The sequence below is a fragment of the Aythya ferina genome, assembly GCF_964211825.1.
Source record: "Aythya ferina genome assembly, chromosome: 17".
Classification (NCBI taxonomy): domain Eukaryota; kingdom Metazoa; phylum Chordata; class Aves; order Anseriformes; family Anatidae; genus Aythya; species Aythya ferina.
Genome location: NC_140316.1, coordinates 1,781,171 through 1,804,312, shown reverse-complemented (window position 1 = coordinate 1,804,312; position 23,142 = coordinate 1,781,171). Strand labels below are relative to the sequence as shown.

Genomic DNA, 23,142 nt, shown 5'->3' with positions numbered 1-23,142 from the left:
AGAGGTCAGAAGGATGAAACATGCTATGAGTTAGAATTTTATCAAGTTGAGATTTGACATCCTAAGAATAAGAAACCTCTTTTTGAAGGGCCTCTTTTTTTCTCATGGAGGTATGGAGCACTAAGCAGCTGAAGAGAGATCATTCTTGTGTTTGTGAATGAAACTTATTTTTTCCACCACAGTTTAAGAAAAGGAGAATGCTCAACAAAGAGAAAGAATGTTGTAAGCTGCAGGAAAGTGGAAGAGCAGAGCAGTTTAACAAATTGCCACACAGGTGGAGATGAAAGGAGATACAGACCTCAGGATGGGGAAAAAGAGAAGTAAACGATAGACTGTATACAGTGATTTAAAAACTGTATTTGACATGGTTTGGGGAGATAAGGAACAACAAATGTAAATGGTTAATTTATCTTAAAAACCATGAGTGAAGATGATTGGTATTCATTCTACATCCATGCAAGAAGAAAGTACCTCAACAGCTTTGCATTGGGTTTGGGTATTATTCTGCAAACAAGTATTTTTCTGCCCCATTTACAAATGTTGATAGTTCACAGAACCACAGAATCACAGAACCATCTAGGTTGGAAGAGACCTCCAAGATCACCTAGTCCAACCTCTGGCCTAACACTAATCAGTCCTCCACTAACCCATATCACTAAGGTCTATGTCTAAATGTCTTTTAAAGACCTCCAGGGATGGTGACTCCACCACTTCCCTGGGCAGCCCATTCCAATGCCTAACAACCCTTTCGGTAAAGAAGTTTTTCCTAATATCCAAACTAAACCTCCCCTGGTGCAACTTTAGCCCATTCCCCCTTGTCCTGTCACCAGGCACATGGGAGAACAGACCAACCCCCACCTCGCTACAGCCTCCTTTAATGTACCTACACAGAACAATAAGGTCGCCCCTGAGCCTCCCTTTTTCCAGGTTGACCAATCCCAGCTCCCTCAGCCACTCCTCATAAGACCTGTTCTCCAGACCCCTCACCAGCTTTGTTGCCCTTCTCTGGACTCTCTTAAGCACCTCCTTCTCCTTATTGTAGTGAGGGGCCCAAAACTGAACACAGTACTCAAGGTGCGGCCTCACCAGAGCCGAGTACAGGGGGACAATCACCTCCCTAGACCTGCCGGCCACACTGCTTCTTATACAAGCCAGGATGCTGTTGGCCTTCTTGGCCACCTGAGCACACTGCTGGCTCATATTCAGCCAACTATCCACCAATACTCCCAGGTCCTTCTCCGCCAGGCAGCTTTCCAACCACTCAGCTCCCAGACTGTAACGCTGCTTGGGGTTGTTGCACCCCAGGTGCAAGACCCGGCACTTGGCGTTGTTGAACTTCATGCAGTTGACCTCAGCCCATTGGTGCAGCCTTTCCAGATCCTCCTGCAGAGCCTTCCTACCCTCAAGCACATCGACACACGCACCTAACTTGGTGTCATCTGCAAACTTACTGAGGGTGCACTTGATCCCCTCATCCAGATCATTGATAAACATATTAAAGAGGACTGGCCCCAGTACCGAGCCCTGGGGGACACCACTAGTGACCAGCCTCCAACTGGATTTGACTCCATTCACCACAACTCTTTGGGCCCGGCTATCCAGCCAGTTTCTAACCCAACGAAGCGTACGCCAGTCCAAGACACGAGCAGCCTGTTTCTTGAGGAGAATGTTGTGGGGAACGGTGTCAAAAGCCTTGCTGAAGTCAAGGTAGACCACATCCACAGCCTTTCCCTCATCCACCCAGTGTGTCACTTTGTCATAGAAGGATACCAGGTTCGTCAAGCAGACCTGCCTTTCATAAACCCATGCTGACTGGGCCTGATCGCCTGGTGGCCCTGCAAGTGCCACGTGATGACACTCAAGATAATCTGCTCCATGAGCTTCCCTGGCACTGAGGTCAAACTGACAGGCCTATAGTTCCCTGGGTCTGCCCTCCGGACCTTCTTGTAGATGGGTGTCACGTTTGCTAGCCGCCAGTCGACTGGGACCTCCCCTGATAGCCAGGAGTGCCGATAAATGATGGAAAGCGGCTTGGCCAGTTCCTCCTCCAGTTCTCTCAGTACCCTTGGGTGGATGCCATCAGGCCCCATCGACTTGTGCACATCCAAGTGCCGTAGCAGGTTGCCAACCATTTCCTCATGGATTATGAGGGCCACATTCTGCACCCCATCCCCTTCCACCAGCTCAGGGTGCTGGGTATCCAGAGAACAACTGCTCTTGCCGCTAAAGACTGAGGCGAAGAAGGCATTAAGCACCTCCACCTTTTCCTCATCTCTTGTAACTACGTTTCCCCCTGCATTCAGTAAAAGATGGAGATTCTCCTTAGTCCTCCTTTTTGTGTTGGCGTATTTATAAAAACATTTTTTGTTATCTTTAACGGCAGTAGTCAGATTGAGCCTCAGATGAGCTTTGGCCTTTCTAATTTTGTCCCTGCACAGCCTCACAACATCCTTATAGTCCTCCTGAGTGACCCGCCCTGTTTTCCAAAGATTATAAACCCTCTGTTTTCTCCTAAGCTTATGCCACAACTCTCTGCTCAGCCAGGCCTGTCTTCTTCCCCGCCAGCTCGTCTTTGGGCATGTGGGGACAGACTGCTCCTGAGCCATTAAGATTTCCTTCTTGAAGAGTGCCCAGCCTTCCTGGACTCCTCTGCCCTTAAGAACCACCTCCCAAGGGACTCTGCCAACCAGTGTCTTGATCAGCTCAAAGTCAGCCCTATGGAAGTCCAAGACTGCGGTTTTACTGATTCCCCTTCTGACTTCGCCAAGAATGGAGAACTCTACCATTTCATGGTCACTGCCCAAGACAGCTCCCAACCACCACATCCCCCACCAGTTCTTCTCTGTTTGTGAACAGGTCTAGAGGGGCACCTCCCCTGGTAGGCTCACTAACCAGCTGCGTAAGGAAATGATCTTCCACACTTTCCAGAAACCTCCTAGAGTGCTTTCTCTGGGCTGTGTTGTGCTTCTAGGATATCACAGAATCATAGAATCATAGAATATCCTGAGTTGGAAGGGACCCTTAAGGATCATCAAGTCCAACTCTTGACACCGCACAGGTCTACCCAAAAGTTCAGACCATGTGACTAAGTGCACAGTCCAATCTCTTCTTAAATTCAGACAGGCTCGGTGCATTGACCACTTCCCTGGGGAGCCTGTTCCAGTGTGCAACCACCCTCTCTGTGAAGAACCCCCTCCTGACGTCCAGCCTAAATTTCCCCTGCCTCAGCTTAACCCCGTTCCCGTGGGTCCTGTCACTGGTGTTAATGGAGAAAAGGTCTCCTGCCTCTCGACACCCCCTTACGAGGAAGTTGTAGACTGTGATGAGGTCTCCCCTCAGCCTCCTCTTCTCCAGGCTGAACAGGCCCAGTGACCTCAGCCGTTCTTCGTACGTCTTCCCCTCCAGGCCTTTCACCATCTTCGTAGCCCTCCTCTGGACATTCTCCAACAGTTTCATGTCCTTTTTATACTGTGGTGCCCAGAACTGCACACAGTACTTGAGGTGAGGCCGCACCAGCGCAGAGTAGAGCGGGACAATCACCTCCCTTGACCTACTAGCGATGCTGTGCTTGATGCACCCCAGGACACGGTTGGCCCTCCTGGCTGCCAGGGCACACTGCTGGCTCATATTCAACTTGCTGTCTACCACGACCCCCAGATCCCTCTCTTCTAGGCTGCTCTCCAGTGTCTCATCGCCCAGTCTGTACGTGCAGCCAGGGTTTCCCCGTCCCAGGTGCAGGACCCGGCACTTGCTCTTATTGAACTTCATGCGGTTGGTGATCGCCCAGCTCTCCAACCTATCCAGATCCCTCTGCAAGGCCTTTACGCCCTCATTCGAGTCCACAACTCCTTCAAGTTTGGTGTCATCAGCAAACTTGCTCAAAATACCTTCTATTCCTACATCCAGATCGTTTATAAAAATATTTATATGTCAGGGAAGTTGAAGTCCCCCACGAGAAGAAGCACTGATGATTTTGCAACTTCTGCCACCTGCCTGTAGAACTCCTCATCAGTCTCCTCATCCCGGTTCGGTGGTCTATAACAGACCCCCACCAGGATGCTTGCCTTGTTGGCCTTCCTGCTGATCTTAACCCATAGGGACTCAACCTTATCATTCCCAGCCTCAAGTTCCACGACATCAAAACCCTCTCTGATACATTACTTGACACCAAAAAAATTATAGAAGGGCTTTTATAATATAATATACAATTGCTGTTTTACAGAGAAAAAAGAGATATTACTTTCCTTTCTAAGATAGGCTAACTGCACAAACATGTGATTCCAGTACAAATATTACCTAGGAGCTTGACAGCTAATATGCTAATGCAAGTTACCATCTTCACTAAAAAGAGATCTTGTGGCCCACTGGGACAGAATAACAGCAAAACTGGGAGCAATAATTGGCAGCAAAACAGAAAGAGTATGTTGCAGGGAAGAAATAGCATTCAATTTAAAGTCTGTGACTCTGAAATAAAATAAAGTCCTTATCCATGTGACAGTAACTGATACCACTGGAACTACTGTGCTCAAAATTATGCATTCCTCTATATAAGGCAATTATAGCATATTTTTAATTGATCTCAAATTCCAAACAAACAGTTGGAATGTAGGATGCTTTGAGATCACAGAGGAGACTTCTTACAAAGATGTATGATGAAACTAATTGGGTCTGGTATGAATGAATAATGTATCTGAATTCCAAGCCAAATATAACGAGCATGTTGAGGGAACCACCAGACAGAATGTATCAGAATTAATATCAGGAGAGACATCAGTGTGTGAGTTCAACATGGTCGTATATCCTTAAAGTTCTGAAGAAGCATATGGAAGGCAATGGGCTGCTTACAAGGAATACATGTACACATGTACAACTAATTTTATAATTAGCTTTATATCTCAGCCTCCACTACCCTGAAAGTACCCCATTACCAAGGGTTATCTCAAGAAGAGAGACTGCTTCCCCAGCAAAATAAATTCCATAAGTTAACAAAGAAATCTTTCTGTAGAACCATTGGAAACACTGAATATTCTAGGGAAAAAAAAAAAAAAAAAAAAAAAAAAAGGAGCTACAAGAATTTTTTCCATTAAACAAACAAAAGAACAACAAAAACTAACAGAGAAAACTCACCTTCTTTAAACACCACTTAATAGGATACATTAATCACACATTCCACAAACTGGATAAATATGATACAGTTTGTACTTTGCAAAATTATCAAATAGACTGCTCCTGTAAATTTTATTTAATCTTGCATTAGATAAAAACAGTAAGGATTTAGCTAATAATTGGTATCTAGGAAAATCTGTTTTATGGAATAATGGTAATAAGCAAGTTGATTATTTTAATGCTTTCTTCCCTAACTGCCATCATGGTTAGTTAGTTAATTGATCGTAAAAGGAATAAACTCTTGCAAAATAGGTTCATGACTAGTTTGAAAATTAAATATGGGTTTTCTATACATGATGATATGTATGACCAGAGCAGGAAATGATTAAAATAGGTGTACTAAATAAATAATAAAATATGCTGACATACCAAACCAATTGAAAACACAACACAACAATTCCTCTTAGATCATATTTATGATGAGAACTAGACACTGCAGGTGATGTTTGCTGGTCCAATTCTACTTTCTTGAAGTTGTAGAGGATCCCATCAGAGCAATGTAGGATATGTTTCCTCCTCATACAAACCAACTTTATCTTCCATTAACCAAAAGCCCAAAGTGTTAGTCCATGAAAATTTTCACCCATGAAAAATAATCCTTCCCTTTTCATAATCAAAAGTAGTGACTACAAAAAAAATCTTTTTTTTTTTTTTTTTTTTTTTTTAACAGAATGTTACAGTCAGTCTTTAGACAAGTTAAAAAAAATAAGAGGACAAGAAAGTCTATGTGTAATATTTTAGAATAGAGGCTTTAAAAGCACCTATCATAGACTTCCTCCAGTATTTTATATTCAGGGTAACCACATAAGAAAAAGGAATGAACTAAAACATAAACGAATCTGCATCTGAAAGTCATCTTCCACAACATATACAAATATGTAACAGCAAAGCCACAAACCAACAAGAAAATAAAAAAATAAAAAATAAAATAAAAAAATTGCAGCATTTACATATGCAGTGTTGTGTTCCCCCTCTCCCCACTCTTACTTATCTTCCCAGAAAATCTATTTTAAAATATTGCTTAATTTTAGTCATTAATTACTTTCTGACCAAGTAATATCTTTGAGTTAATATTGCTTTATATGAACACTTACTGCTAGATAATACATTGTCTAAAACTTCAGGCTTACACTTCTTTTTGTCAGCTACTGGTTGTCTAATGTGAGTTCATATTTCAGTTAGTGCTTGGAAAGAAATGTGACAGATGCATAACATTTATTGCAAAGTTTGCTTATGGAACCTTCAAAACTGAAGTGCAACAAGTTGAGGAGAACAGGGCCCCATTCAGAGGGCAGGCTCTAAAGCAGCACAGGCTAGTCAAACATTCAGCAAGGCTGACACCTAGTAAAAGTTTAGTGAACTGCAAAACTGAGACAACAGCAAAGCTTCCAGAAAGGCAATCTAACACCTAGAGTTTAAGCAGAATCTGAGATAAACTGCTCAGCTTAAAAGCCAAGTTTCCAGAGAGACACCAGCATGTAATGGAAAGTCAGCCTAAATTCTGGAGGGAAAGAAAACTAGTTTAAATCTTTGTTGTTTTGTTACCTGGGGATCTGAAAATAGTAGTCCTGTATCCTTATGTTTTATTATTGCTGCATTCCCAGGAATGTTCCTTGCCAGCACTGGAATATCTAAATCCATTGCCTAGAGGAATACAAAGAAAGGAAACAACTGTTTATAGGGATATACGGATTATTAGGATATAGGGATTTTTAGATGTTAATGATGACAACATTAAAATGAAAAGCAGAAGCAATTAATCCAACCTTTCTTTCTCTTCAACCTTTTAGCTGAAAAATACCATTTCTAAAGTTGAACTCATATATGGACCTTCGCTGAAATATTTTCTGTACATTTTTATCAGTCTTGTAATGTTGAAAATATTTTCAGAAGCAATAATCAATCCAGAAAGTCAAGGGATAGCTTTGTCATCTTTTATTCTTTTATTCCTCAAGTATGCAGTTTGTTTCCCATTGGAAGTTCTTGACAGAGTTGTCACTCTACCATTGTCATGCACGGATGAGATTATAGCACAAAAAGCCAACTTTACCCAACATAGAATATCTGTTCTCTTGCTCCATTAAAACACATTTTTTCACATATTTTCTACATGTGCAGAACTGGAGAGAAGTGGGCAGCACCAATGAGAGCAAAGGTCACAGTGGCTCCTTCTCCTCAACTCTGAGTCCTATTCATTATATAAAGCTCTGGAAGGAATTTTGCTTTTGACAGTGTCTGTCTCTATAGCCAGTCTTGGACTTTGAGTGTTCAGGGAATATAGGGAAGCATGGAGTGACATAGTTTCTGTCTGTGAACAATAAAAAAAAAATCTACCCCAAGGAGGGTAGAGAAAAGGTTATGCTTTCGGAACATTACACTTTCAAAACATATTACCTACAAAGCTATTGGCATAGGATTCCTCAGGGACTAAGGGATATATCTGAAGAAGTAGAATTTGATTCCACATAAACTGTGGGCTGGTTGTTTGATTTATTTATTCACTTATGTAATGTATGTATATGTATATATGTTTATGTAAGCATATACAGTAACAAAAAAAGGAAAGGAAGCATGGAGGTCTCAACATGGTAGTATGAGGTAGCTGATAGCACTTCAGGCTGCCTGCAGGATCAGGAGAAGAGATGCAGCACAAAATCTGTTCAAAGCCAGTAAACCATTTCCAAGAGACCTAAGGCCAGGCAACTTTAAAAAATATGGCTTAGATTTTGAAGTACCTAGTATGCAAACCCTGGCCACGCAGCTCTTACTCATGCATATCCTGATCTAAAATTTTAATTGCTATTGATGAATTTGGATTCTTGAGATGCATTGACTGTAAACCTAGAAAAACTCATATTGCACAATTATCACAGTGTCAAAACAGAAAGCTATTCTCTCCCCCAAATCTTCAATCCATTTCATACTGTTTCCCTGTCACTTCTGAGTGAATGCTTTTTTAATTACTGTCATTAATTGCTCCTGGATGGGGAGCAATTTTCCTTCACTCTATGAAACAAGAAAGTAAAACTCCAAGGAAAAAACTAAAAAACTAAAAAAAAAAAAAAAAGAAAAAAAAAAAAAACAAGAGAAAGTAAAACTCCAAGAAAAAAAAAAAAAAAAAAACAAGAGGAAAACAAAACAAAACAAAACAAAACATTTAATTCGCTTTGCTTTTTTATTGTTTAGACAAAACTGGAGACAAAAATACCCTGACTGGTCATGTATAGACCCAATTATGTTTTGAACAGTGAAGGAATGCTGTGACTAATCAACGTGTTAATAGCTTAAAATTTCCATGAGAAACACTGTGTAAATCACAACTGTAGGTGAATTTACTCTGGACACAGAAATTCTACATTCCTTCTGGCACAAACATCTGCTTTGCAGCAGTTAGCTCTAAAAATAATAACCCTTAATGACATAACTTTTTCCACGCTTTGTATCAGGAACTACTTGGTCAGCTCGAGGTACTTCAGGCCAATAGGTTAATGAAGTGAACACAAACCAGACTAAATAAATTAAAAGTATAAAAACTACAGACCAGATTTCTGAATTTTACTGTATAAAGTTGTTGAGTTTTTCTATTAAAAATAATAATTTGGTGAGACATTATATAGTTTTCAGTCATCCATGCATTATTGTCATTTCCTCTGACTTTACAGTTAAACAAATCTGTTATCCAAAGATAGATTTTAAAAAATGATGACAGTATCTTCTTATCAGTATAGCAAAGTTCATATCACAGCAAAGTTCACCCAGGAAATTAAATACCAGTGTCCCACTCAGCCTGACAGGTTTTGAATCTGCAGGTTGAGGAAGTTGCTTTTGGCTTTAATTACCCAATGGTAGGCCTTACACGGGGTTACCATTGGCATCAACTTCTCAAGGAGATACAGAATTTCTGACTCAACAGACTTTCAGCCCTTCCCATTGACAGGCTTAAATGCCCTTGCATTCAGTGTGCTGGCTGTTGTTGATCTCGCTCAAACATGTTCATTGAACAGGGAATGAAAATATTTTACTTGAACTTCTGAACTGAAAACCAAGAGCTTAATAGTGGTTTTGAAGTGTGTCAGCATTATTTGTCATCTGCCTAAGGCCTTCTCCTCACCTCTGTGTATCTCCTTCTTGAAAAAACAAAACTGTGAGAGTTTTTCTGGCTTGGCCAATTTCCAAACAATCAATTGTCCATTCAAGAGAAAGAGCACCATTAAATAAAAAGAGAAAGAAAGAATGAAAGAAGAAAACACGCATAACACTATACAACCACCCCAGGTGTGACAACTTATGTCCACAATAATTATCCACAAAGCACAGAGGAGTTTGGATTTGAGTGTATCAGACACAGTGAATAGCGAACACTGTGCCAACTGCCCATCAATAGTGACTGTCAAATACAAGTGCCCCATGGCAGTTCTGTCCTAGACTGTATGTCCTGCTGTGGTTTTACAGGATTGCACAGTACCGCTGTACTACGTTGTAGACTAGACCATAGTGAACATTATTTATTTATCTATCTATCTATTTATTTATTTATTTATTCATCTCAAGACATGTTACTCCTGTTTCTGAACGCTATGTAGTTGATGGCTCACTGAAGCTGGCCACTAAGTTTATATTTAATTTTCCATAATTTCTGGACTTAAAAGGAAAAGATATTTGTTCTGTCTCGACTTTGAGGCCAGTAACTGCTATGTTGCAAAACTTTAAGGCCCCAAAACACATAGGTACCAATGAATTATAGCTACTGAAAGACGGAACAGATGGCCCAATACATATGATGAGGGGCTGGCTTTATACCAGCCAGCCTTAAAACAAATGGACTGTGCTGTAAATAATTACTGCATGAAGTGACTTAGAATTTAATTTAGATACTGAGTCTATTTTTAAGCAGTAAAAAGAATCATTTGCATTGTTGAAAATACGTATAATTTACTGACCTAGGTTCCACAAATAATAGAATAAAGTAACATTTTAGTCCATTGGCCATCTGTTTGACTACATTATCCTGAATACAAATGCATTTTAATGCTATGTCAGAAGGGTGCTGGGTGCAAATTCTAGCTTTGGAATCAAGTTATACAACAAGCATTTCTAACCCGTAGTGTGGGGCTTATAGAATCAATACAGTTTTTATGTTCTATTTTGTCTTTTTGATTGCCCCTTCTTTTCATCCTCCTATACTATACATCTTTTTTGGTGGCCCCTCTTCAAATTTACTCCACCACAACATCCCTTTTTCGTTTCTGTAGTTTGCTATGGCTTATATTCCAAACTACAAGGCCTGTACTTCACATGTTGTTTAAGACTAGATTTTGCCCTGCAGCAGAATAGAGACTGGACATCCTTCTCTCCTATGATAGATTTTTTTTAATTGGCTTTTTATGTGTATATGTGAAGGCATAGTAATTGAATAATTTCTAGAATAGTCAGAAAACACGTGAGAGCACAAAAAAGTATTCTGATGAAGTGGTGCTGGACTCCAAATCTTTTGCTTTTCAACTATATAGAGAATATGCAAAATTTTCAAGCACTAGTGCCTGTTTCACTAGCACTTGCACAGTAATGTGCATAACTCCCGAGAATTCTGATCTGAGGTGTATTTCAAATGCTCACTCTAATGCTTGTTTTCTCTTCTTCAAATGCCAGACAGAAAACAGATTAGTTACAGCAAAATCTCTGAGATAACAGTACTAGATGACAAAGTAATTAGCTACAGTTTCTAGTTCTTTCATACCTTAAAGCAGGTTTGAAATAGATATGATTATATATTTACCTGATTTATCTATTATATATTTTTCTCATACTAAAAGCAAGCTATGTATGTGCTCATTGTTTACAGATTCATGACCTGGTTCAATTTTGAAATTCCAAGAGAATCCGAGTTGCATTTCCAAATGCAAGCAAGATGTTATTTCCAGCCTATGAACAAAAGTTTTTTTCACATAGTTTTCTGCCTTATTAATTTAACAAGATCTTAGCAGATGGCCCTTCCTACTGTTAACCATCTCCAGCAGGGACTTTATTAGACTGACACTTCTTCTGAGAGGGAGAGATATTTACAGTAGGATATTTCATAAGCAAGTCATCAAATCCTACTGTACAACTGTCTAGTAAACAGACATACAGTATCAAAAACCTTATCACTTTAGAAGAAGCATTCAAATGAATCTGAGGAACTAAAAAGGGCATGCTTCAGGTAGTTTCTTAAGAAGTAACTAAAGATCTAATTCTGCTTTATGAGATGATGGGAACAACTCTGACACTGTAATCTAGACTAAGCTTCCTCCTAATTTTACAGGGTTTAACCAATAGTCAATGGCCCAGAGGACACACATTCATTCCTTATTGCAATATTTGAACAGCCCAGAATCAAAAATGTTTTTTTTTTTATCTGCCATGTGAGAAAGTATCCATATTTTCTAAGTGAAAATGTGGATAAAGGACCAATCAACTGATCCGTCCAAGGTCACATGCAAAAATCCCGACTCAACTGAGACCAGAGCTGTTGTCTCACACCACCTGTGCCATACCTATTAGACTTTCCTTCCTATAATGCAAAATTGCAGTTTGTGCCTGCAATTGGTAATTCATTCACTTGTATCTGATATGCACCCAAACTAGCATGCTCAGGCTTCTGAAAGTATGCCAGCTCTTTTTATTGCTGTTATATGACTTCCATGATAAACTCCAAGCTATGAGTTATCAGTTCAGAGATTAGGTTACCCTTCCTCCACTCTTCAACAACAAGGCTAATATAGGACAGAGGCTGGTGGAAAGAGGGTTATACCTGTCATAGATTTATTTTTCTCCCTGTGAAGATCTCCCTGCACAGGATCATAATTTCCAAACAAGAATATGTAGCCTTTTTGTGGTTCTTTATAATAATTCTCACATAACTACATAGAGGAAGGTGTAGCAACATAAGAGCTAATACAAAAGGTAAGCAGCTACCAACAGCAACTATCTCACTCATCAACAGCCCCATTTTTCTGAACTCACTTTGGGACTGGGAGAGCAAAACTCTCAGGAGCACCTCCACACAAGCACTAGCACCGAGGGAGCAGATTAAGAGGCAGCACCACAGAAGAGCTAGATGTGTCTTACTAGAGATACTAAAGAAACTATGAAATTTCAGCAATCCTGGTGTACCAGTGTAAAATGAAATGAGTAGTGGTAAAATGTGAACTGTGACGGCTCAGAAGCTCATATGTAGAGGAAAGCAAAAATCAGTAATCCCTGAAGCAGGCTTAACATTACCTTTGAAGTAAACTGGAATTATCATTTTGCTTAGAGTTACTACATATTTGTTAAGACACTGTATGTGCAGGATTGCTCCCTTCCCTGATAAAAGCTGAGGAAATTACCTTTTAACTGCTCAAATCTGATTGGATTCCACAATATTTTGCAGAAAATTATTCTAATTGACTCATCAGTCCTGCGTTTTCGTAACAGTTTGTACCAGGCCAAGCACACTTGCACTTCTGTTGCCTTGTCTTTTAACAGTCTCTCTGTTTTGCTTTTTATTATTATTAATCATCATTATTATTAATAATAATAAGTATAATATTATAATATATAATAATAAAATGATCATTAATAATCATTATTATTTTATTATAATAATATAATATAATATTATAATTAATAATAATAATAATAATAATAATAATAGCAGCCAACCAATTATTATTATTATTTATTTATTTATTTATTTATTTATTTTCTTCTCTAACTCACTGACATTCTCAGGAAGTAAATCAGATTTATTTTTGGTCAACTGTTCTGTGAGTGCTCCTGAAGAGAACATGTAGCTGGCTGGAAGGAGGTGACAGGTACTTAACAGTTACTTCTCTGAGTCACTGACTTGGTTGTGTGTACTGTGTTAATACACTCCATTTAATCTCAGCTACTGCCACACTGATAAATTTGGAAATGTCACAATCTGTAGTATTTTTTGTTTATATAGATAGCATTGTTGCTCTGAAGAAGCATCTGGTTTCACCTCTGTGATCTCTTCTCAGAAAGAAAATACAAATTTGCTATCTTACCATCACCTGATTTTCCTAATTCTCACCATGTTCACTTAGTTCTTACTTATGAACAACTTTAGGATGTGTGGATGAAAAGCATGCTGGAAATGAAATATGTGATTACTCATTACAAACAGCAAAATGCAATTAATTAACACAAATTGTATAATACTTTCTGTGATCATCTGAGATCATGATTCAGCAGCCACAAAGAAAAAAGAAAGTAAAAAGCATCCAACCAAAGAACTTCCACTTTACATATATTTATTATGATCCTGGAATCCATTGATACTAAGCAGGGTCCTACTTTGACAAGTATGAAACCTGGTTATTAATTTTCAATACTGTTGGCACAAAAAATTAAATGAGCATGTCATTCATTCATTAATCATTTCATAATTAAATAACCAAATAAAGCTCTTAGATTGCTTTTTGAAAGGATGTAAAAATAAATGAAAGTCTATTCTAGCAACATTGTAGCAAAGTGGATGTTTTATCAAAAATAGTGACATCCTTAGTAAATCAGAATGATTCTCGTATCTCACATCTGTATTGTTAATTTAACAGGATTGATAAAATTACATTCAGTCCTTAAAAAAATTAGACAAACCATAAAAATCTGTCAGTTGAAGGGATAAAAATCTTAATTAATGACACTTGCAAAAAGAAATAGTTTAGTTTTGTCTTCACTAGCTTTGAAACATGGACATAAAATGTTGACACACATTTCCAGTGATAAAAGGCAATTTCAGATTCACTGTAACCTCACTGATAAACATTGCTAAGACGCAATTACCTCCAGGATTGCAGCAGACATCCCCTCTGAAATTGAGCTGTTCACCACAGCAAAGCACCTTTGCATAGCAGCATGAAGATCATCCTGTGGCATCTCCTGTAATAAATGTATTCCAGGTGCCCTAGAAATAAAATGCACACAATTAAGACACCTTCTAAGAACATACTCTCAGAATTCTTCCTAAAACCGAAAACAATGATGAAAGATGGTCAGAGAAGTTCAGGCATGGTTCTGATGTTAACAATTGCTTTCCCATGGGCAAACCACTTTGCCATGTTTTTGTTAGCTTTCTATAAATGCATATATTTCTATAAATTTATAACTGCAATTATAAACGGGTATATCTTGCTACCTACCACTTCACTGTCTGTTCTTCTGGAGTTTTAGAACCAATCACTTAACACCAGGCTCTGTTAACCACAATCAGTCAGTCTCACAGATGAAGGAGCTGAGTTTGATGGTGACTTTTGAGAAACATAGGGAAAGGGAGCACAACGGTCTGAATGGTCAGCTGCAGGAAATGTTGACTTTTCAGATGTTGGCTTTTTGGGATGGATCGAGGTTCTAAAACATATCATCTGCTTCTTCTTTTAGGATAAACACTTTTCTCTTCTGAATGTTTACATTCTTCCTGTTGTCATCTTCCCCAGTTTAAGCAAAGTCAATCAAATCAAGGGTGCAGAATGGAATAATAGGGTAATGAGGTGTTCAGTCTTAAATGAAGTGGGTGGGACCTTTAGAATTTTTTTTCAAAGAGCCAGCATCTCCTCCTGTTGATGAGTCCACTCCTGCCTCTTTATTCTTGACATGAGATCACAAAGCCAGATGGAAAAGCATTTGACCCTAACACTGGCCTCCTCCCCCCCATCAACTAGACTTTGTTAGAAATTGATGTTCTGATTGTGCAGTAACATCCAGCTTCTGCAGAGATAAATAACTATATTAGGGGAAGTATTAATGCATGATTACAGGAAACACGTTTCCAATAAATAACCTGATAAAAAAATTATCTGTCTGCAAAACAGATACTTTATGCGGATTTTAACTCAGGCATATAGCTGATATTATCAATCTGAGATAATATGTTTGTTCTGTTCTAGCCAGAAAATTCTAGGTTTTGTAGTCAAAAAAAGAAATACCTCTGTTCTCTAAAATTTATACCTTCCAGTCAGGAAACTCATAAAGGAGGGACAGAAAAAAGCTACACATGGTTATCTTGTCTACGTACTCATTCACCCACCAACAGGATGCAACATCTTGCTGAAGTCAAGATGAAAGAAACAATGAAAATACATAAAAAAGTAATAAATATGAATCATACCTGATCCTAAGTCAGATGTGACTTAACATAAAACGTGAAGAGATCTACTGGCTAATCTAAAATTTAAAGTATGTAGAATAGCTGGTCTGAGAATATCACATGCCAAATAATCCAAATACATTTGTTAGTCATACAGAGAGTTTGAATGTATGACCATTTATATATAAAAAAAAGCATTTATGCACATGATCTTAAAAAGCTACCCGGCCAGCTGCTTTCATTTGGAGCAGATAAAAGGCTTAACATTAATTCTTACCTCTTAACTTTTTCTTTAACTTCATTTGTAAAAAGTGGATCAACCTAGAAAGGAATATACACACAGGTAAAGGGCAGTACTGCAGCACTACATTTGAAATACCAAGAAAAGAAAAATAATTTTTAGTACATTTTTTAATAAAATGTATGAGTGTGCTGAGCTTCAAAATCATAACAAAGATCAGTAACTTGGTGGAGTTACACTTGACTCTTCAGACAAATGCTCTTGTGAAGACTGACTCTTAGAATACCCAGCTATGGGTGTGAGTGCACAGCACAGCAGAGAGAATTGACTACCCCAGTCTCAGTTTCAGTGACTAACCTGATGCAGTGGAGCTGCTGTCAAAAGGGGAGGTTCTGTTTCTTCTCCCCTGACATCCCCCTCTGGCTGCAGGTTCTAATTAGAGGTAGATCTATTTAACATGAATGACTGCTTTCAGAAGACTTTGCAAAGGCTAACGTGATTCAAATGATGGATTTGACAACTTACTGCCTATGTGAGGAGCACTGCACTGATGTGCCAAGCAATTGTCCCTTTATGTATGAGGTTACCAGTGTGAGGAAGGGAAGGAACTTTTCAGACTTTAGTTAACACAGAAAGCAATCTGCATGTAAATGGTGACAGGCAAATAGATGTTACACACTGGCAGAAACATTTGCTTGAAAACTAATAAACACAAAATTTTAAAACATAACATAACATTGAAGACATACTAGAGTAATTAAAATGTTTTCTAAGATGGGCAATTAACTCCAACAGTTTTATTTACAAAGCTTAACTATGACTGCTACTTTCATTTAACACATTTAAAAGAAATAAACAGAACTTGGAAATCCTTAACTAGACATGAAGAACAGAAGTAGACTGCTTTTTATTAAGACAGACTGGCTATATTGGACCAATTTATGATAGCTTACACAGCATACAGCAGTTGTAAGTCCTGGGAACAATATGGCTCATTTTCTTAATCATGTTAATATATTTTTTTTCATTTTTGTTTTGTTTTGCTTTTACACGCTAAAAGACAGAAAGCCCTAACAAAGCATTTTAGAAAACCCTCTTGGAAAAAAACTCAGAATTGATTTTATGATGGTGTACATTGAACACAAGAATAATTATTTAATGAAAGCAGGGCTTCATAAATCAAAAGATACAAGCAAGTCAGCACTGTACTAAGGAATGAATTCCTACTGCATGCAAAAAAAAAAAAAAAAAAAAAAAAAGACTCGTGTAACTGTTTAGAAATGTATTTTTGGTAACAGCTGGGGAGAAAATGAGGTACCCTTTACTGAAGCACTTCCTAATCCGGGTGACAGTATGCTACAGACCTGTACACTAAGCCAGCATTGTCAAGTCACAGGTTCCTTGGATACTTTATATTGAACTTTGTGGCTGCTATTTCTGTATAAACATCTTTTCAGCTTTCTCCCTAAAGTACTATTTTGAGTTCCTCTCATGAGGAACTATACCCAGTTTCCTTTAAAATCAATGGAGTACTTGGAAGTGATTTAACATGCAGTGGGATATGGTCTTTTGCTCTTCTACCTTTAGAAGGCTAAGAAAAACTACAGCTTGTGACTCATAAAATTTGTAAGATATTAATTCCTATCCTATCTACTTCTCTGGAAGCCAAGAAATTGCCATCTGTCTCAGGAACAGAACAATCCTTTAAGCAGCATTCTTCTATTGGCAGATATTCCAAGAAGTCTGGCCTGAATATAATTCAGTTAAAATATTACTTTCAGGATGGGTGTAGCAATGACTTAGAGAAGTGATCCCCCGAGCTACATTTAGGAACTTGAGGGGGCACAGTTATCTAACCACAGCCTCAATATAGCAGAAAATTGAATACAACATAAGCTGTTCAGTAAGTTGGAAATACATTTAAAAAATGTGAATGTTTCCAAAGCCAACTGACTGTGGCAGGATGCCTAGGAACTCAGCAGTCTCAGAAAAAGCTACTGAAAAGGCAAGATTATTACTTCAGCCCCAAATGTCTCCATAGTTCTTCTATACATAGATGAGTGTTTGTTGTCATACTTTATTTTGTTACCTTTCAACATACCAGGCAAATATGATCAACAGTTACCTATCATCCTCTGTTAAAAAATCCGCCATCCATTTTTAACATAGGAAGAGCCTTCAGAGAGCTGCACATTTGATCAACTAACAAGACCAGATATCCTTTAAAGAAAGATCTGTGCTGCTGACTGGCAAAAAAATATCTGAGATGTTTGACAGTGCTGAAAGTCACCAAATGCTGTCTAAAGATGAAGGTGCCTGTTAAGAACAGGGCCTACCATGACCAAAATCTTTCAGAACTTCTATACGCTATACTACATTGCTGTAATATGAAAATGAACTCAGAGTGAAGCAATGGCCCAGAAACATCTTCATTGTGATGTTGGGGCTGTTGTGGCCCTATAGACATCGTAGAAAAATAAAACAAAACAAAACAAAACAAACAAAAAAAACAGGTCTTAGTACACTTAAAGTTTTGTCAGATTATCACCCAGAGTACTAAAGAGTCAAAAGCTACATCTGCAAGCATATTCAGTATAGATAGGAAGAATTTGCTCAGTTGCTCTGGTTTGTGAGGCTTCAGCAGTATTGCTGTGAAAGAAATCAGCTTTATTCACAGCTGCAGGTAAACCCACATTACAATTTTTATCTGATCAATGTTGAGTAGGCTCAGCAAGACTGAGCTTCCCATAGAACTAAATAACATAATTATTGTATGCAATGCAACATAATCTGCCTGCAGCAAATGCACTAGAAATTTAAAATCCTAGCTAAAACACTAAATTACAGAATCACAGAATTTTCTAGGTTGGAAGAGACCTCAAGGTCATCGAGTCCAACCTCCAACCTAATTCAGCCATTCAACATTATCTTTTCCATACACTAAAAGGTTAAGGAAATTAAATGTCTTCAGACCTAACCTGTAGCTCTACTACTTCAATTCAGGACAACTAACAACTAGCCAAAAATATAGTTTTAATTCAGCTGAAACAATTTGGCAGCTAGCATCTAAATTAACTTACTTTCATCCTTTAGTGATATTACAACACTATGGGAGAAATATCTTTAAATATTTTACAGATGTTAGTCATTGATTCCTTTGCACTGCCACAGGTTTGACTCCTATGCACTGCCTCAGGTTTATTTCTGGTAACTTACTATGAGAAAGCAAAACAAATTTAAAAAGATGACCAAAATGTCTAAAATCCTCACTGGAGGCAGGAAGCACATCTTTTAATTCTAAAGCACAGCTTCATTACACCTGCTCTAGTTTTACCTTCCATACAAGTTCACTTTCAAACCATTTTGTATATTAGTATAAAAAAAATGCAGCTAAAATAAAAATGTAAAAATAGGTTTAAAAATAAAATATTGTCTATATATTTGCAAAGAACAAAACAGAATGAGAAAACAGAAACATATTTGCCCATTCAGATTTTATGTATTTTCTCATAAAATTGACTTCCTGCAAAGTTTTCATTCTCCTGTAAAGAGAAAGCAGAGATAAGACTGATAGAGAGACCCAAACACATTACCCAAAGAAAACAATGAAGCTTTAGTACTGTTTTAGCGTAAGTAAGAATTTGTTTCATATGACACAGCTGCCTAGTCATACCCTTTCCACTGGTTAGATAAAGGCTATGGGTTGCCTTTTCTAGACTCTGGCTAATTAGCTCTTGGCTAACACGGTGCATGCTTCCCTCTTCAGTGAGGTTCAGTCTTGCCACTTCCTCAGAAATCATAATACTTGATTTGAAAATCATGGGGCTGGAGGAAAGAGGTTCCAAGAGCTTCTCTTGCTTGTGAAAAGAGAGGCAATTAGAAATAATAACTTTCAAATGCATCAAACATGGTCTTTAAAAACAAAAACAAAAACAAAACAAAACAAAAACAGTATGTGTAAAACAGATTTTCAGTTGCTATAAACTATTGATAACAGTTTGCATTAAGAAAAAAATAAGTGACTAGAACTGGACTAACTCAGTGCATATCCTCTTAGAAAACTCTCCTAGCTGCTTTCACTTTTGCGACAAAAAGTGGAGCACATGCTGAGTGAGTTGGACTTGTAGCTGCTAGCAGAACTCTGAACTTTGGAAGTCAGAGCACTGGAAACACTTCCACTTCCACAGTTCAGACCTGTTGTGAAAAGCCTTTACAACTGCTAGATTTGCACCTTCTTATCTCTATGAAAGTCAGAAGTCCTCTGACATAGGTTCAGTTTGGAAAGAATTATTGCGGTATCTCACATGAGCAAGAGGAAGTATTTAGAAATGAACATGCGAATAAAATAGTACTAGTAATTCTAACAACTTACTGCAGGTCCAATTATGCCCAGATGGACACTGGGATCCTTTCTGTGCCAATCTAAAACAGAAGAACATCTTTTTATTAATCAAAATTACTAATTTTAAATATTATTTTAAAGCACAAGAAATACTCTTCCTTCTCTAAAATCAATGTAAATAGCTTCATGTATAAAGTAGAACTAGGCAAATATTGTATTACTACCTAAAGGACAGATTTCATGCTCTGCTCTCAGATTACTCCTCAGAATTCAAATGATTAGTATATCTAAAATTTAATATTCAGCATTTCTGCTTCATGAAATCTCTTATGATTCAAGAGTTATTTAACTAAGCTCAGATATTAATTTTGAATCATCTCACGAAAACAATGCTCTATTGTGACCCTATAGTGACCCTAGCCACTAAGACAAAATGATTTGAAATTTTCCTCTTATGTAAAGGCATATTTGGAAGCAACTGCAACCACTGTAATTAATAGTCAGTTATAATGTACACAGAGAAATCTGCCATTCTTCCACGACCAGAATAGAACCCCATCACAAAACCAATACTTGACATTAATAAACTACTTTTGTTACTGAACATCACAAGGCAGTGAAGGCTCATAAAAGTAAACAGAACAGCTGAGGCTAAATTCCCAGCTTGGAATACCCAAACCTTTTACAGATACAAGCTGAGAACCTAGCAAACCATTCACTTATGTGACTATAAGAAAACTTCATAATGATGGGTGGTAAAATTTGCTTCTAACTTTAGTGGTATTACTTAGCACACATGCCAATCAGTCTAACAGCCACAGGACAGTAAGATAAAAAAAGTTATTTTGAAGTAGGTGAATCCTTCTTTTGTCTTCCATTAATATTGTATGTATCAGAAAAACAGTTTTACCACAAGTAAAGGCATCAAATAGTGCTTTGATTTTAATGCTGTTATTCCCAGCAGGCTGAAAAAGATGCAGTACAGAAATAATGCATTGAACAGATCAATGGTTACATGTGCATTTTAAAAATATAAATATATTATGAAGTTTTCTGCAATGAATAAGACAGCTTATGCCAAACTTGTAAACACAAAAAGAATTTTTTCTACATCCAGGAACAAAACAAATACCAAATACCTACCTGAAAATACATCTACTAAATACAGAGGGTCTTTGACTCTCCGAAGTCCACATATCAAAAGAAACACGTGTAAATTGTCTCTATCTGTAGGAATGTCTGTAACAAAACATTTTAAAAATCTGAATGCAGATAAAAAAGTTAAATCACTCTAAATCGTTTCATGAATAAGCACATACAATGGTAACAGCAGTATCAGGGTGGATTCTGAAAACTTCTCATTATGGTTCCCTCTGTTTCTTGCTCTCACACTAATCCTCAGATCAACTCACTGGAGAACTTAATCATGCATATCATTCTACAGTGCATATGAGTTCATTTCAAGAGGCAGTGAATGTGCAGGATTTGGAGAAATAAATTGGTAGTCAGTATTCTTCAACACCCGAAATCAGCTTTGACTGACTGGGCAACTATACAAATCAGTGTGTTTCTCAGTTCTTCTACCCATAAGAATAAATATGCATTCAAAATATGCATTCATATAATAATTCAACACCTGTTTCAAGGATATTGTGAGGCTTGGTCAGATACACGTTGTTATAAAAGATCAGCTAAATGTCTAATAGTTATCTATCCCTAACATGCCAACACTACTACAGAATATTTAACCAGAAGTTAAATTATTCCAAAGCATTTATTTTAATGCTATTGTAAAGAAATGCAAATAAAAAATATATAGGAATATTTTTTAATATAATAAATTTATTTTGGAAAAAATCTCAACATGTTCATTTTTAACATCGAAAATCCCTCTTGCAAATATACCACAATAACCCACAAAAAACATTTTGCAGGCTATCTTAAAAAAGGAAGGTCAGATGTATGTTTTTGCATTTGCCATTGGCTATATAACAGCACAATTAATTCAGAACATACTTCTAAAGAAGGGTCACTTAGTGATGAATTTTGGTAAAATGTGTTTATAATAAAATAATTCAGATGTGCTGAATGAACACACTCATAACAACATAATTTAATAAACTCTAGAGAGGGTGCAATGTTCTCTGATTTATTGTACAGAGCAGATTAGCTTGCTGTCCTTCAGTGCATGTTTTTATTGAGCTCATGGCAAGGATAGATAACATTATCTAACACTAGTCAGCTGAACAGTGGAGGACTTGTTAGTGTTAGGTCAGAGATTGGACTCAGTGATCTTGGAGGTCTCTTCCAACCTAGATGATTCTGTGATTCTGTAACAAGGAGCATCAAACTGTAGCTCTTCAGGGTGTCTGTGGGACATTAATGCATTGGCCACACACTGGGACTATGTCACATAGCTACCAGGAGGGCTCTGCTGCATGGTCAGATTTTCTCTCGATGGAATGTGTGATTAACAGAGGAAGGCAGCAGAATGGTTGTGGTGGCTCTGCCATCCCCTGCTGCTGAACACTGCAGAGCTCCCTTCTCTGAGGCTTCCTCTTCCCTTTCGCTTCCACTCTCCACCAGCCGCAGCAGCACCTCAGCTGCTATACGGCATGACTGAATTGCTGCAGTTTGGAATCTGAGATCACCCAAACTTGGTACCAACTTACATTTCTTTACCGTGTTGTATTACTTAACTGCAGGGTCTGCTCCAGGCCCTGGAAAAAACAGGAATGTCTCTTCTTGTGTCAAGGGACTGGCTTAATATGAGCTTTGCAACAAACCTCTCTATGGCAGGGGGTAAAAGCCAGAAGAGTGGTGCATACTAAGCTGCTATTACTTTTAAAATTAAAATCCAGTTCAGGGACTTTTAAATGGTCCCTGTCACAGGGTTCATTATTAAGTCAGTTCCATTTAACTTAAACAGCTTGAGCTGTCAAGAGTGGCTGAAGCAGACACGGTAAGTAATATTTTACTGGTTATTGGACCAAGAAATAATTTGTAATTTATAATACAGAAACATTTGGATTGAAAAAGCCATTCTTCTGATGCAATGGTCCATTAATTCTATTTGTTTTTAATACATGCAGCAGTGGTCTCAATTCATGACAAACTGAAACAAATTACTATAACATGTCGACAAAATTGAGATTGCATTTTAACTATCCATATGGCACAAATATTCATTTTACATTATGAACTCCCACCTATTGATGTTCAGCTCTGGCTATTTTGGAACAAGCTTAAAGTTACCACTGAAGG

At 37.9% G+C, this 23,142-nt stretch overlaps 1 protein-coding gene across 2 annotated transcripts in view; it reads right to left on the bottom strand.

Moving 5' to 3' along the window:
* Positions 1–23,142, bottom strand: part of GLT1D1 (glycosyltransferase 1 domain containing 1) — a 69,625-nt gene that overhangs the window by 6,335 nt on the left and 40,148 nt on the right. For both annotated transcript variants that reach the window (XM_084538831.1, XM_084538832.1), the window contains exons 7-11: positions 21,022–21,117; positions 19,909–19,958; positions 15,573–15,616; positions 13,996–14,116; positions 6,712–6,810 (exon numbers count right to left, since the gene is read on the bottom strand). In XM_084538831.1, the coding sequence (XP_084394957.1) occupies positions 6,712–6,810; positions 13,996–14,116; positions 15,573–15,616; positions 19,909–19,958; positions 21,022–21,117 (410 nt within the window). The remainder of the gene's footprint in view (positions 1–6,711; positions 6,811–13,995; positions 14,117–15,572; positions 15,617–19,908; positions 19,959–21,021; positions 21,118–23,142) is intronic.